This window comes from Clavelina lepadiformis, chromosome 4, assembly GCF_947623445.1.
Source record: "Clavelina lepadiformis chromosome 4, kaClaLepa1.1, whole genome shotgun sequence".
Classification (NCBI taxonomy): domain Eukaryota; kingdom Metazoa; phylum Chordata; class Ascidiacea; order Aplousobranchia; family Clavelinidae; genus Clavelina; species Clavelina lepadiformis.
Genome location: NC_135243.1, coordinates 23,618,919 through 23,634,638, shown reverse-complemented (window position 1 = coordinate 23,634,638; position 15,720 = coordinate 23,618,919). Strand labels below are relative to the sequence as shown.

Sequence of the window (15,720 nt, the reverse complement as noted above, 5' to 3'; positions counted from 1 at the left end):
CACGCCGTTTTTTTTTCACCACAGATGTTGCGCGCACGCTAAGTTTGTCAATGAAGAAAGTTTGAAACTCTTTGCCGCGATTGAAGAATTACTGCCAAAAGTATGCTGCAAATTTTGAGTCATCTCAACACGTTCCTGAAATGCTGCCATCGTTAGTTGATTTCGAATAATCATTTTCGATAAGAGCGTACACTGTTAAAAAGCTTTGTAGGCTAATATTTACCATGAAAATGCAAGAAAATGCCACCAGCGTAACAAGAGAAATAAGCAAGGTTCTTTATCAGACTATTTTAAATTACCAGCAAATGGATATTGTAATTACCAAATTTAACCTACTTTTTGAGGGAAAAAGCCATCGCGAAAATTATGACCTATGCCTAATTATATACGGTAAATTAATGGGCTTGCGGACTCACAAAAACCTTACGTGGACTTGGGGTTGAGAAGTTACATACATACATACATACACTCCGCCCCTCCTAGTAAGTCCTTGCCCCTCCGACATGAAGGTAGAAACTTACTCGGACAACGAGGAGGCGTACGTCATCTGGGAATCTCCAAACTTTGCTGATAACTCGGGTGTTTCCCCTGTTGTCGTCAACAATTACGACCCTGGGTCCTTTTCGGTGGGGTTTTACAACGTCAGTTATCAGGCAAGGGACCGATCCGGTAACGTGGGGACCTGTATCTTCCAACTCGGTGTTATCACTTACGGTGGGTGTTTCAAACTTATATTGACATTTGCGGGTAAAGTTTGAAACTTTAGCAAACTTGGAACTTTTCTTAAAGATTCCCCATGCCTGGCTCCGGCCTCACCTACCAACGGCCACGTGACCTGCACGACGGATCCGATCGACAAATTGCAGAAGTGCAGGATATCATGTGACCCTGAACATCACCTTTCATTGGCCGATCCCTACATCAAGTGTGTAGACGACGGCGAAGACGGGAAGAAGTGGATTCCGTTGTTGAATCAAGGAATTTGTAAAAGAGAATCGAGATAGCTGATCTTCGTTTTAATCACATTAATAATAATCTTTTAACATCTAAAGCACAAGCCCGTAATCAAGTTAAAGATATTTATTAGATAATGTGCAATAATGTAGTGTTTTGACGTAACAAAACGTCCAAACCAGCCATCAAATTAGAGTTTGTTGCTCCAGAACCTTCAGTGAGTCACGTGAAGCAAGACATCGTCCTCCATTACATCTGCCCCTGTCGTCCTTCCCCCACTTTCTACGAGGCGCGATTAATCGATTTAGAATCGTCACTCAAGACCCAAGCCGATTGCCCTACCAGGCCTCATCAACTCGGGCTGTGTCGAGACAAGGGCAAGGTCATCGCCGATTGCATCGACGAAAAGATTCTCAAGTTCACGGTCACGGTGAGACGTCACGTGAATCGTGATTGTTTCGTAAGAAGAATCGATTATTAATCGAAATCCCGATTTCAGGTCGATCTTTACTCTCTTCGCGGTTTGACGTCAACCAAAGACGTCCGACAGATTGTGACGCGATCAGCAACCAAGCTGCTGGACAGCGCCAACTTTGGTGATATTGTGACGTATGGTTTAGATAACAGAAAGGTGAAGTCAAACTATACGACAAACTCGGTGTCAGAGGCTCAGGTGGTCTGCAGCGAGAGGTCGGATGGAAAAAGAGGATTCATAGCCACCGAGGAAGGATGCGGTAGGCTCTTAATCTTCAATTGATCAAAATACAGCACTTTACTTTACATTTTTCTTATTATTAAGAAGAGTCGCTGCCATTTTATTTTCGCTGCTTATTTATTCTTCTTTATTAAACCTCACAAACGCGTTTGTTCTTTGTTTACACAGTTCCGTGCCCGAAGGGCACATACCTGGTTGGGGAGAAATGCGACTTTTGTCCGATGGACACCTACCAGAACACCACAGGTCAGCAGTTCTGCCAGAGATGTCCGGGAAGTCTCGGCACCCACATCCCAGGAGCATCCGATAAAAGTTATTGTGAGTTATACATTTTCTTCCTGTGTGAGGACGCGCTAAATCATCGCTTACCAATGACGTAATAATATAGGTAAAGTGACGAAAGACATGTCGTCGGGGTCATCGGGGGTCATCTTAATAGCGGTCGGAGTGGTTGGAGGATTGCTGGTGCTGGTAGCTGTTGTCATCATTGTTGTCTTCATCAGGAAGCGAAAGAGGAACAACCGCTACAAGAAAGAGCAAGAGAGAAAGAGGAGAGAACAAGAAGTAAATTGATCTTATTTATGACGCCTTTGTTTGCAACTGCTTTGAAAATAATGCAAGATTTGTGACGTAACAGGCAAGACGCAGACGTCACGACCAAAGGAAACGAGCGCGACAAGGAGGGAGAAGCGAAAGAGAAAAAAACAAAGGGAAGACAACGTCACGTGACAGCGCAGAAAGCAAGAGCCAGGAAGAAAGAAACCGAAGCAAAGGTGATAAATATTACTTCTTTTGCGACATAATTTTCTGATTGATCATCTTTGTGACGTTATCTCTTGTAGACACCCCATCGAGCATTCCTTCGACTCGTTCTGTAACTCCGGTAGTGACCGTGACACCTCCTCCTAAAGACGATGCTCGGAGTGGTTCTTCTGCAGCGCCATCAAGCATCCAGGGAACAAGGTCCGTGAAATCTCTGGGGGAGTCGACCGGGCCCGAGAGCGCGATCTTCACCGACGTCACAAGCGATACAGCGAGTGTCGTGTCCAGTGAACCTCCGTTGAAGAGCGCGTTAAAGAAACGAAGGAATCCTCCACCTACGGATAGCGTGTTCGATGACGACACATCTACTGTGATATCCGCATCCACCATCACCTCCGCACAACTCAAGAGAGTTGACGTTAGTTACGTCACAATGATGAGCTCTAAAGTATTCCTTGGTTGTAAACGAAGTTTCTTTTCCTTCTGCTAGATAAAGAAGCGGTCAACGTCATTAGATGATGACGTAAGACGAGGAAGGTCAACTACCAGGTCATCCAGCATGAGAGCGCCCAGTGTTTCTCCGACGAAATTAAGAAATTCGTTTGCTTCACGCAAAGGTGCTTTGTGACCTCACAGACAGCATTTTAATTACCTATTCTTTCACCAAATAATTTATTACTCTAAAAATTTTTTTAAGCACAACCAAATGGAATGCAGCGATCGATGAGCTTTGACAGGGGCAATTCCCGACCTAACCCCCAAAGAATGTACCCAGCTCGCTTCAATCGACCTCTTGGCCCCTCCCCTCCCCAGATAGTTCGAATGCCCCCGCCCGGGGTCCATATGCCACATAACTACGTCACTGCAACTCCTCGTCCAGGTGTTCCCATATACGGGGCTTACCCTCTCCGGATGAGGCCACCTATGGGTCCTAGAGGACCTATGGGTCCAAGAATGTACCAGCCAGCACCTATGAGGCTGCCCTACATGGGACCGCGGACCCGTGGTACGTTCATGATATCTCCGCTCTATAAGATGTCTATTAAAAATGTTGTTTAAATGCTTTTACAGGATCCCTCCCCTTTCAGCCGAATCAGCCACGTCGCGGAGGCTACTGGGACGGGGGGTACGATAATTCCCCTGACTGGGAACCTATGAACAGAGGTGAGATGACGAAGATATTTAATGCAGAAGCAACTACATTATTTTCGAACATCATTTCTTTAATCAATTCTTAATTATGACGTAGGCAACGACACTCCGAATCGTTCTATGACGTTGCCACGACCAGGAATGATGCCAAGATACCAGTTTCAAGAAAGGGGAATTCCAGGTGCAAGCCCTTACCAGTCCCGGAGGCCCCCACCCCCTTATTATGCGTAACGTCAGCAAGGAATTTTGTATATCTGACGCATATCTCATGAAGGTTGTTTGTGACGTAACAATCACAGAAATTTATTTAACTTTTATTTTTGTATTTTATGATCATCTTTGTTTCGTCGAAGCGTTTATTGTTAATTTTGAATTGACAGCTTCAATTTTATCAAAAATAAAACGACAATGTGACGTCAAAGTAAGCTATTGTGACGAGATGAGCAGGAATTAAACATACTGACCACTAAGTGACGCATCAGAGCGAATAGGAGACACATAAAATCACATCACCATGGCAACCACTGCTCAATCTCTGAATTACATCAAAATCTTTCAACATATCGCGAAAAAATTCAAAGGCAAGTTTCAAACGCTAAGCTCGGCCGAAATTAAGCATTAAACTCATTATGACACCTCTAACTAACACGACGTTAAATCTAATCCAGACTCCAGAGCACAAAACCTGACTGATGAAAATTTTGACATAAATTTACATCGATTGTTGTGTGTTTTGCGAAATATGTCTTCGACGTTAAGGGCAGCAGTGTGTTGAAGGAGTTGCATGTGCCTGACCTAGAAGTAAATAACCAGATAAAAAAAGCTTTTCATCCATCATAGCAGCTGTAACTCTGTAATTGAAAGCTCTGTACTTCAACGCCCTCAGTCATTCTATTTCAAAAACATAGAAATGTTTTAATTTAATCGACGCAGGAAAGCGGAAGTACTTCGACATTTGACCGCTCCATTACCACATAATAATGTCGTGTTCAAGTGTTCTTTTCTTCAATGACGTTAGTGTATTTCACTTTGAATGTGCAGTGAAGCGTGTAAATCGCCATGACATCAATGGGCGCGGCACAGCGGAAGTTTAGACTGGTTTTCACGTCATTTCCTTTTATTGTGGGGGAATAATCAATATTTAAACTTTTGTTATAACAAATTTACTAAAGATGAAACCCGATATGTTGTTAATTGTTAATTTATGAGATAACAATGCAACAACAATGGGCTATCAAATGACAACATTACCCACCAGGAAAAGATATTATACAAGTTTATGAAAATCGCATAATAGACAACAGCTCACATATCTGTTCAGCAAAGCGCAATGAATAGGCTTAGAGTGGGTCACTTTAAACCAAAAGAAGACATCTAATTTAACACGCGCGTTCACCCCTTTAAGCCTGGTATAGTCCAGGGTCCCGCTCCCGCTATTACACCGCTTGTTTCTGAGAATACGACGGAGAGCCCCGCTGGTTAAAAGTAAGGGCAGAGAAAATCCCGCTATATCACGCTATAAATCGCTCTCTTCAACAAACAACATTCTCTGTCAGGAACGGTGAAGTGACATCAAACAGCTCGTGTAGCCTCGCGCGCTGAAGCGTGTCAACGTGATTGCGGTAACACACAGAACAAAACGTAACATGGACACAACAGCAGAATGAAAGAGAGAGAGAGAGAGAGAGAGAGACAAAGGGAGAAAATGGGCGGCGAAGGAGGCAAGAAAAGCGAGCGTTTGATGGCAGTCAGACTAGCTAATGTGCGGTAGCCAGGTAAGCCAAGGTAAGCTTAACAGACACGCGAGAGTCCATTACAGCCCGGTTCAGTTGAGGTAAAGGTAATAAGGTGTAATAGCAACACAGTTATCTGCAAGTAATCTCGCGTGCAGAGGATGTTCAGACGTTACATCATCGCGACTTTGTTGTTAATTTAGCTACAGTTTTCAGTTTACGCTAGGTGATATGATGCGTTATTTCATTCGAAAGTTATTGCATTACAACTGAGAAAGTGTAAGCGACAACCAAGTATTTTGTCGTAACATAGTTTGCTGTTACATGCCCTATGATCACATAACGCATCATTGTGACGTGCGCACAGCAGGCCAGTTGTATCAGCACAAGGTTCTTGTTGAAAGGGATTTGACATAACCTTATTTGTGATGTAGGACGGGAATGTCTGGACACTTTGTTAATGATAAACAGATATCTCAGTTTGATAGAGCGTCTACCTCAACAGAAAACAATGTGTCTACATACCTGACGATTGAAGCGCGTCTTTTCTTTTTCAGGTCTGTTTTTAATATAAATAGGTTGAGCATTGTGACGTGAAAATGGCAAGTGGAGACGTAGAAATGGCGACGCGCGGAAATTCTCAGGTAAATGTTTTCGTTACTTTCTCTACGTGATTTTGGAAGCTCTTTGCTCAGTCACCACAGCTCAAAAGTCACCGATTCTTACGTCATAATTTCATGTGTGTGGCGTAACATATTTCACGTCCAATGTTTCTGTTTATTGCAGAACTTGGGATGGATTTTTGACCAGGTGAGCAGCTGTAGATTATTATCACGTCATAACGAAGCCTTTTGTTCGCTCAGAAAGCAGTCGAGGGAAAGAGGCGCTGTATTAATAATGAAGTCGGGTTGTTTATTGTGATTTCAAACTAACACATTGATGAAATGGGAAGTGATTGTTCGAAATGGTTTGATCAATAAACAGGAGTAGCATCGATGTTAACAGCACAAGACCACATGCCAGATACAAACCCCGTGTTATCTTATTCTCAGTATGCTGGACCGGATGGAAAGATACCGACGCGAAAATTCGAAGATATCGTGGAGCAGTATCGCTCCTCGTTATCAGAGAGCACCATCCGGAAGCTCCTCCAGTATGCCGACACAAACAAGGATGGTTACATCACTAAGGAGGAACTTGAGCGATTTGTGAGAGTTATATTATGATATCACGATGCATTTGATGGAATGCCTGTTAGTGACGTATGATTATGACGTATCAACGGCAGGAAGCTGAAGATAATGAGACGATCGCGAGGAGGACAGGGATCGATGTAAAGGAGCTCTCGACGTTCAAGAAAGGAGTCCGCGCGGTCGGAGGATTCGTCCTTACTAACGAGAACGACCAGAAGCTCTACTACGAGCATTACTCCTGCCTCCCTCCACCACTCTTCATGATCCTCGTCAGCGTCGCTGAGGTACGGTGACGTCACAATTGAAGGTTCAGTGTCTTTTGTTAGGCCTACGTAATCGTTAAGTGTAACGATGATTTTATGTGACAGCTTGTCGTCTATATATACTATGGGGCCACGTATGGGGAGTGGCTGACCTATGCCCCGGAACTGGTGAACAGCCCCCTAATATTTGACCCCCAGAAGCGCCAGGAAGCGTGGCGCTTCGTTTCGTACATGCTCCTGCACGCCGGGTGAGTATGACGACGTAGTCATGTGCACTTGTGCTCTAACCATTTAAATTTATTGACTCTTCGTTTATGACGAAATACTACTGCTGCTGTATAACTGGTTGTAAAAAGTGGCGACTAAAACTGAAGTAATTGCTGCGAGATGAAGGTAAAACGTTCACCTACAGTTTGTTAACAAAAGACTTTTGTGAGCAAATAGCTATAGATGTGGAATCGATTTGTCAATGATTAATATAGAAAGTGTAGAGAGCTGTACTGTAGGTAACTTGGACAAACAAATGAAGGCGCGTTCGTCGAGGTTTTGTTAGCTTGACAACCTACGCTAGTGAACAAACAGAGCTGTTTTATTTCTTAAAAATTATTATCTCGTCCATTGTCGTCAACAATACTTCGCCAAGGTCACTCGCAAACAAGGTGTAGGCGTTGTAATAAAAGTACTTTTGTGACGCAACATACACTCTGAATGAGTTTCGTGATGTTTCCGCTTCAGTAACGTTACAAGAGCATATCGGCAAGCACTTCAGTTGACGTCACAAACGTTTTGTTTGTTTTCAGACTCGAGCACATTCTCTTCAATCTCATCATACAACTGCTGCTGGGGATTCCCCTGGAAATGGTACATGGGGGACTGCGAGTTGGAGCGATTTATATGGCTGGAGTGCTAGGCGGTTAGTTTTATTTCATATCTTTCTCATGCAATGTATGGTGCTCATCTGGGATTTGTGACGTAACAATTTTTATTATTATGAAACAGTTGTCATGTCACCTGGTCCCAGGGGAGGTTATTAAGTCTGCGGTGTATGTGCTTGAATAAATGGTGGTCTGTGGTTGAATGTGAACCACGTTTTCTGTAACTTTGCCTTTTTATTCGGCCAATGCACTCTCTTGGTTGTGTCATGATATGAAAGACGTAACAAGTTGCATTATGACGCCATTATTACTGACACTGTTACTGCTATTTCTATGTGTTTATTTAAAAGCACCAACCATTGAAATTCTTTATCGCCGAAGTAAAGGAATAATTTATAACAACTCCAATTTGCATAGTGTTCCACAAATCTTCAACTCACGGCATTTTATACAATTAGCCTGTTGTATTAGGCGTTAATTTTGTTTCTGTGTTGTAGGCTCGCTTGCCAGCTCCGTGTTTGATCCATGCGTTCCGCTAGTTGGCGCCAGCGGAGGCGTTTATTCCTTGTTCACCGCCCAACTCGCTAACGTTGTACTGGTAAGTCACGTGTAAACTTTTATGACGTAGGAAAGATCATAAATAAAACAAATGAATTGTGTTTTTCAGAATGGTGACGTCATGCACAAGCTGTCGAGCTTGATACGAACAATCTTCGTCGTTTTCGTTCGTGAGTTCGTCGGCTTCTTCTTTTGTTCTTAAAAAGCCTCAACTTTCGTTGTGACGTAATTTCACCAACGCGAAAGCTTTGCTTATGTGATACTTTATGGCATTTCAGTGTGCGCCGACTTCGGATACTCCATCTACCGGCGATTCCAAACGACAACAGCGGGCACTAGAGTGAGCTTCGTAGCCCACGTGGCGGGAACGATAGCTGGTCTCACCATGGGCTTGATGGTCCTTCACAACTTCAAGAAGTCACTCCGTGATAAAGTCGTCTTCTGGATCGCCGTCGCCGTCTACAGCGCCTTCATGATCTTTGCAATATTCTGGAACATTTTCTCCAAGTCTTATGACAACTGCCTTTAGCGATGACGTCATTTGACGATCTAGTTTAAATTCGGCGATGATGGAAGAGTGACGTCATCGGATGCGAGTTGGACGCCAGGAGCGTCAGAGTTTGATCGAATTTGAAATGTTGTTCACGATTGATAAGTTTTAATTCTTTGGGATGCTGGTCAAGTGACGGATTTTAACAAAAGCATCTTTATGACGTAACTGTACAGGTATAGGGTTATTTGCACGTATCTCATCAGCTCCTATAGATTTCATGTAGAATAATTAATAGCTACATCTCTGCGATGTGTGTGATTGACATGTAGTGATTAAACACTTGTACTTTTAGCATTATGAGTTTGTTTCAGACAGGACGACGTGAGTTACGTTTTGTACTTAACGAGACAATAATTACTGTTAGGAAAAAAAAAACAGGAAGGCCAATCGATCAATATTTTTATTGTGTAACATTATAATGTTAAGACAAAAATTAAAGAATAGTGGAAGCGTTCATCGATCAATTAATGAAAGTTCTTCCTTATACATGGGAGCCTGGGGGCGAAAAAAAAACACGCCGTTTTATTTTCTTCACCACATATGTTCCGTCAGTGATAAAAGTTTGAAACTTTTTGCCGTGACTGAAGAATTATTTCCAAAAGTATGCTGCAAATTTTGTGTGCTGGCATTTAGTCACGCAATGAAATTCAAATCAAAAATATCACCTATAACCATGTATTTTTTCTGCATTAAACCAGCAAAATTTTCTATGTTTAGTAAGTGAATATTACAAACCATTTACATAATTTTTACAGGTAAACATATGAAAATTTGCGAAGAAAGTTAGTAATATCTACAATGTTTTTAGAGGAAAATTTCCAATAATTTTTGTAGAAAATACTGCCAAGACTCAAGGGCTAAGTTTTACAAAATTTTATAACAGTTCCGAAGATTGGGCCGATAGAAAAAACTGAAACCATGAAAAAATAACACGCCATAGATGACGTACAATTGCTCATTCAATGTGGTCCGCAACAAAAAGCTGAAAATGCTCAGAAGTAGCGCTATTTCTAATCTCTGCTTCGATTTGAAACAGAACTGTTAACGACTAAAGAAACGAAAGTTACTAGCAAAGTTATCTCTGCTGGCCGCAGAAGTCGAGTATATGTAAACGCAGACAAATGTGACTCCATGAACATCTAAAAAACTTCACCCTCACAAATGTCCTTTTCTTTGCTGCCCCTGTTCTCGACTTAGATTCCGTTAAGTTGAACAGCTGCCAAGCAGACTGGGTAAGACACTATATGCTGGGTTGCCATCAGTCTCAACTCAAAAATAAGGACGACTAGAAAACGAACGAGGAATACCACCTTAAACAGTGTACAACAGGAGAAAGCAACCAATGTTCCTAAAAAAAAACAAGACACTATCTGCATGTTCATAATTTTGGTATCTCTTTGGTACAAAATGGTATCGTAAAGGTGACAAAATGCCCAAAATAAGGACAAAAGTGCCCACCTCCACCCTAAAAATAAGGACGAAAGTGAAAATAAGGACATTTCTTAGAAAAAAGGACAAACATATTTTCTAAGACACGGACCTTTAAAATAAGGACAAATCTTAGAAATAAGGACGGTATGGCAACCCTGCCTATATGACAAGATCGAAGGAATGGAGACACAGTGGAGAGTAAAATTTCCCAAGCCACGGTAGGTAATTCATTGACGATCGACAAAAACCAAACGGTGTTAGCAGCTTTGACAATAAGAAAGCAAAATTCCTGTGTCCTTTATGTGTACCGCAACACACCTTTGTGTAATATTGAACAGGTATCGTAGCTAACCCACACACCGAACCGGCATCAATGTAATCTTGCGTACAGTGATTATGTGTTCAGTCCCGAGGGTAAAAGTTTTCTTGGCTTTGTCTTAAGATAAACGTGATTGCAGATTTGATTTGAGAAAGGATGACGCTGCGAAAACTTTTCTACGCACATATCTGAGTGTGATGATGGATGTCATCAACTCAAACATTTAGAAAAGTTGAGGTTATATCTGATAACTGAATATCGGCGGTATCGTAATTTAAGCTATTTAAGTTACCCAAACATTGCTGGCGCACCATCAGTACAGCAGCCAGCAAGATTTTTCCATTCCAAATTCTCAGACACAAAAAAGGTTGAAACTTTCTCCAGAACGACTGCTGCTTTTGTAGTCGTTTCAAGAGGGGAGCAAAAAGAAACTCTTCCTTAAATGCATCATTGTAAACATATTTTGCAAACACCATGAACTGTGCACATGAAGATATGTCAGTAGATTCATCCAGCTGGTTTGCAAAAAGACCAAACGAAACAGTTTTGATTTGCTGCACTACCTGACTTGATGTGTGTGAGTTTGATTTAAATAAATTTATTTTTTTGCATTGCCAATGACATTTGTTGCATCAATATTTTGTTAGGACTAGTAGAAGTGAAACAATGAGGAACTCCATATCAATACAAGCCACTCCAAGGAGTAGCGGTAACTATTTGCCAGATATGTTGTACTGAGGTTTAATTTCCATATTTTCTTGGTTTCTTGTTGCAGGCAATTGGAAAAGACGGTGGTCATGTCCAGATTAATAAAACTGAAATTAACATCCCACCTGGAGCTCTCGATGATTACGTAGCCTTTGTTTTCACATTATTCTACACAGCTGATCCAGCTTATTTCCCTTTCCTCGTGTAAACCTAGTCTAAGTGAGTAAGGAAAATAACTATCCCCACTTCTCATGGGCACCAATACATCGGCAGAGAAATTAAATGCTTGTTTCCAACGAGGAAATGACAATTTAGTTCAGAAATGTCCAAAAGTGTTACATGCCCCACACAACACCATAACATGCAGGTACAAGTAAAGATATTAGAAGTATTTCTGCAACAGCACCAAAAATGCATAGTGTATAATGTAACGGCGTGGTTTCGCAAACTTGTTTTTGCATCTCTTAAAACTGGCGATGATGAAGTAGCCTTAGTGCGCAAAGGTACATTTGGCATTTTCACATGACACTGCTGCAGAGTGCAGATAACTACAACGGTGTTCGCTTGTCGGTAACCAATGTTGGTCGAAGTAACATTGTTGTTTCATTACAAGTACAACTGCTTGAGTAGTGGTTATCCATCTACAATATGAGGTTGTGAAAGCCAAATTTGAGCTTGCTGCATGCAATACAACTGCAGAGAAATACATAATTTAATGAAGCTGTAGTTTCAGACATACTTTTGTCCTTTGTGAGAGTATTCTTACGTGAAAATCAAGCTGTAGATTGTATAAACGTTTGTGCGATTGAAAATTACCTTGGAACTAAAGCTACTTTCTATTTCTGCACTAGCATTTGGAAAACCTATTTTAGTAGAAGACAGACTTGTTTTTCTGTACTGATGTAAATGTAGGTTAACATCTTCACACATTGCAGGTTGTTTTGACGATTGTACCTAAGGCATGTTACAAGTGCTGTCAACAACACTCAGACATGGAAATTAAATTGTTTCACTTTTTTGATTTTTGTAGGTCTGTCTTTGATATTTTGTTTGCACACTGCAAAAAATAATGCCTTATTGTTAGTTCAAAAGGCTTATATTTAGTGCAGTTGTTTGATGAACTCGAATTTTGGCTTATTCTTAGTGCATTTAACAATTAAGTCTCATTGTTAGTATATTTCCAAGTTTCCTTCCTTGTTGTTAGTAATTCTCAGCCTAATATGTAGGATTGCTAACTAATGACCTATTATTGAGAAACCTACCGTTATTGCGGCCTTATTACTAGACATTTTCAATTTTTTGCCTAACATTTAGTTGCCGGAAAAAGAGAACCAAGGGTTATGCATTGAAACGTCATAATGGCTTAGAAAAAAGATTGTGGTATTATTTGTCATGTCCGCACTTGATTCTGTCTTTTTATCTTCGCCACAATACAAGTCGGGTGATGGGTTATCTTGTGGAAGAAGCGGCCAAGTGTGGCTGATCTGAAAATATTGTGGATGCGTTGAAAGGTATGCTGCAATTGAAACCCCCCTGTATGCTATTATGAACAAAATGAGAAAGTATAGGTATGAAACATAGGCTGTTCTTGAATGAAATGTTACGTATATCCAAACCACTTTGATTTAGCTTTTGTTGGTTGTTTCGATTTATAAGAATTGTATAATTTATAGCCTAGTAATTGCGTAAAATAACTCCTATTGCATTGATGCCCTTTAACGCCAGCTTTATGAAATGTCATTTTCGCGCTAAAAAGCTGGTTTCCTTTGATTGTTGCTTGACAATGTCTTGGCAGCAGATCAACATGTGGCACTACCAGTAAGGCATCTTTGGCTATTTCTAAGGATTTTTAAGCATAGCATACTGCCAACTGTGCAAATGCCACATTTTAGTTTTAAAACGAGCTACTATGTATTATAACAGTTCTACAATGTAAACTTTCACGCGGTTAGGTTACGATACTTGTAGGAAGAAAGCATCTGGACTTATTTCCAATGCGCGTTACATCAATGGCGGTGCCCAACTCCAATGCAATGACGTGCATTTTTATTTGAAACCTTTTTCCCGCGTTTGGTATAAAATGTTACATTTTACAAGTTATCTAACCTTTGCTTAGTTTCGAAAGGAAACAGACCTATACTTTCACCTCCCGTGGTGTTAATTTTAGAACATAATGTAGTGTCTTACGTGCTTTGGAATAGGCTTGCGGCTTATTATTTACGTTTCTTTGCCATAACCCAACGCCAAAAATTCCTATAAGAATATATAATTATAATTACAAATTTTTGGTAATAGTTTCTTTTTTATTAAATAAAACTTTGAAACTTTTCCGAATTTCGCCAAGTTTCAATTTTTAGCGAACTATTTCTAATTTGATAGGGTTATTTCGATGTATTTAGCCTATGTTGTTAGTTTCCTGTATGTCAGGTGTTTTAACAAATGGCGACTATTGTTTAGAGAGTGGATTACAACTTGCTGACTTGCCACTCACACATGTTATCGTCAAAGAAGAGTTTGTCACATTATCTTTTGGAGAAAGAACACGATTAATGAATTTCCTTGCTGAAGTGTTATTTCGTGAGGTGCGTATAATATTTTTAATTATTGTATTACGATGCAGTGACATAGTTTTTTGTATTAAAACAGCTGGTTAATGACGGTTAACTGTTTGTTTTATCCAGACCGAAACTCAAGATCTTGACAGCATACCATGTGCAATTTCTGAAGGTATGCTTACCCTTCTTGAAGACGACACCGATGGGCCGTCCACATCCTTTTCGTTCGCGTCAGCAAACGATAGTGAAATAAGCGTGAATGTATCCACCAATAGCGACGACGTGTCTTCCAACCAATCCATCTCTCATGCACCGACTGGCTCCCATGCGTTTAACAAGGTGTGTTGAAGCTGCTGTTCCATTCCACCCTATCAATTGGTACCTTATCCAGGAGGGCTAGGAAGTGAATTTCCGTTCTCAGGCGTGGAAAAAGAATTTCTTAACACTGTTACCAAAAATAATCTTCAGGTCTCTCAATTTATATACCTTGTGAGACGTATTGAAGAAATAATATCTGTTACTTTGGGCCGCAAATCAGAGAGGGCTGAGCGACAATTAATATCAAAAAACATTGTAAAGGAGTATCCGGTTTTGGGATGCGGTGGAGAGAAGCCGTGGGTAGCTCTTGATTTAGCCGTCCGCAAAAGAGCGGACAATCAAAAAGCGATGATGAATCGGGTACTGCAAGTACAACTTGGCAAGAGCAGAAAGAGAAAGAGAGCTGCCGATGATTGGGAATCCAACCGTGAACATCGACTGATGGAAATTCGTCATCTGGCGAAGAGAAATGACGTTGATGTTATCTTTCAAAAATACTCGCAATATTGCGTTCATCCGATTGAGGTAAATTGACATAAGATGTGTTACACGTGGCAGTAAGGTGTTGAAGAATTTTATATCTTACTCATTGATTGCTTTATTTTACTCTGCAGTGTATCAAGGAATACGCTGCTTTAGTTAGTCAGGGCTACGAAGAGTTCTGTTCCAACTGTTCCTTTCAATGGTCCAGCTTTCTATCATCTCTTGGCGTCTCGTTTGTAGAAGAAGGCTCAGAAAAGGGGAGCTATGTCGTTTTTCAAAGGCTGGCAGAGAAAGTCTGTTCTGCAGGCTCAAAGTATGTCATTGTGTTTGACAGTAATGGATGTTTATTAGACATAAAAGATAAATCTCGTCAACAACCATTTATAATGTGTATGGGTGTTCCAGAATTTCCTGGTAACTGTTGTTTAATGATCAATAATTAATCAATCGGTAAAGTTTCATGCTTTGAATGTATTTTGATGTTGCTTTCTGTGTACTTTGTATTTGATTATGAGTATCCAACACAAGCTTCATCTTTGTATCGTTTGCTTGAGTTTCACGTTTTTGGCATTGGAAAACGGCCAACTCAGAAAGTGTATCAAAATCTTTTTGATTGATGTTTGTTTAAAAGTTGTTTCTGGCCATTGCATATTCTCATTGTGAAAACGTGCTGCAAAATAAAACTGGCTTATTATTAACAAGTGTATTTACCTAAGCGCTAAGAAAAGAAAATTATGGATTGCTATTAGGGTATTTTTGGCTTAAGGATAGCATTAGCAGAACTACGGGTCAGCCAGTTTTTAAACTAACTGTTAGGCAAACGAAAGGCGCTTACTATTATTTTAGCAATCTTTTAACGGCTTATAACTAGCCTCGATTGTGGATAACATGCAGCCGAAAAACGAGGACAAAATAGCCACTTTTTTTTCAACCTAACAATAAGGCATTTTTTTTTGCAGTGTACATCTGAACATAATAAATGTTGGTATGTAGGCTAACAGAATACCCTTGATCAGATAAGACAACTTACTATCATTGTGGACGTGATTGCTGACTTAGCCCTGTTTCCAGGAAATCCTTGTTAAACCACGATTTGGAATACCAACAACTGTTCGCAAGTTGAAATAGCTTCACTCACAATAAACTTG

General features: G+C 40.6%; 3 protein-coding genes across 4 annotated transcripts; all 3 read left to right on the top strand.

Annotated features, from left to right (window-relative positions):
- The first annotated feature begins 472 nt into the window (after positions 1-472).
- LOC143453070 (uncharacterized) lies at positions 473-3,996 on the top strand. The gene is made up of 12 exons (XM_076954221.1): positions 473-714; positions 790-984; positions 1,137-1,384; positions 1,454-1,688; positions 1,838-1,987; positions 2,058-2,233; positions 2,307-2,442; positions 2,512-2,849; positions 2,922-3,048; positions 3,129-3,437; positions 3,503-3,595; positions 3,681-3,996. Exons 1-12 carry the CDS (start codon positions 504-506, stop codon positions 3,812-3,814), a joined length of 2,352 nt encoding a protein of 783 aa, XP_076810336.1. The 5' UTR covers positions 473-503; the 3' UTR covers positions 3,815-3,996.
- A 1,828-nt stretch (positions 3,997-5,824) lies between these two features.
- On the top strand, positions 5,825-9,049 carry LOC143453457 (rhomboid-related protein 2-like). The gene is made up of 9 exons (XM_076954795.1): positions 5,825-5,960; positions 6,103-6,126; positions 6,369-6,524; positions 6,605-6,793; positions 6,878-7,020; positions 7,573-7,685; positions 8,145-8,245; positions 8,315-8,375; positions 8,484-9,049. Exons 1-9 carry the CDS (start codon positions 5,916-5,918, stop codon positions 8,732-8,734), a joined length of 1,083 nt encoding a protein of 360 aa, XP_076810910.1. The 5' UTR covers positions 5,825-5,915; the 3' UTR covers positions 8,735-9,049.
- A 3,275-nt stretch (positions 9,050-12,324) lies between these two features.
- On the top strand, positions 12,325-15,006 carry LOC143452280 (uncharacterized). 2 transcript variants are annotated; one of them, XM_076953184.1, is made up of 4 exons: positions 12,325-12,727; positions 13,674-13,798; positions 13,898-14,614; positions 14,704-15,006. In XM_076953184.1, exons 2-3 carry the CDS (start codon positions 13,766-13,768, stop codon positions 14,117-14,119), a joined length of 255 nt encoding a protein of 84 aa, XP_076809299.1. In that variant the 5' UTR covers positions 12,325-12,727; positions 13,674-13,765; the 3' UTR covers positions 14,120-14,614; positions 14,704-15,006. The 2 variants fall into 2 exon arrangements, with proteins under 2 accessions (XP_076809299.1, XP_076809298.1); XM_076953183.1 differs by lacking the exon at positions 12,325-12,727 and having other exon boundaries at positions 13,552-13,798.
- Positions 15,007-15,720: the final 714 nt, after the last annotated feature.

What these genes read in the sequence shown, in the direction of transcription:
- LOC143453070 (XM_076954221.1), top strand. Translation starts at nt 504, where the DNA reads ATGAAGGTAGAAACTTACTCGGACAACGAGGAGGCGTACGTCATCTGG. An exon ending in AGCCACCGAGGAAGGATGCG is followed by an intron (nt 1,689 to 1,837) that starts GTAGGCTCTTAA and finishes TTGTTTACACAG; the next exon opens with TTCCGTGCCCGAAGGGCACA. An exon ending in CACAACTCAAGAGAGTTGAC is followed by an intron (nt 2,850 to 2,921) that starts GTTAGTTACGTC and finishes TCCTTCTGCTAG; the next exon opens with ATAAAGAAGCGGTCAACGTC.
- LOC143453457 (XM_076954795.1), top strand. Translation starts at nt 5,916, where the DNA reads ATGGCAAGTGGAGACGTAGAAATGGCGACGCGCGGAAATTCTCAG. An exon ending in TGGGATGGATTTTTGACCAG is followed by an intron (nt 6,127 to 6,368) that starts GTGAGCAGCTGT and finishes TCTTATTCTCAG; the next exon opens with TATGCTGGACCGGATGGAAA. An exon ending in AGGAGGAACTTGAGCGATTT is followed by an intron (nt 6,525 to 6,604) that starts GTGAGAGTTATA and finishes TATCAACGGCAG; the next exon opens with GAAGCTGAAGATAATGAGAC.
- LOC143452280 (XM_076953183.1), top strand. Translation starts at nt 13,619, where the DNA reads ATGTTGTTAGTTTCCTGTATGTCAGGTGTTTTAACAAATGGCGACTAT. An exon ending in CTGAAGTGTTATTTCGTGAG is followed by an intron (nt 13,799 to 13,897) that starts GTGCGTATAATA and finishes TGTTTTATCCAG; the next exon opens with ACCGAAACTCAAGATCTTGA.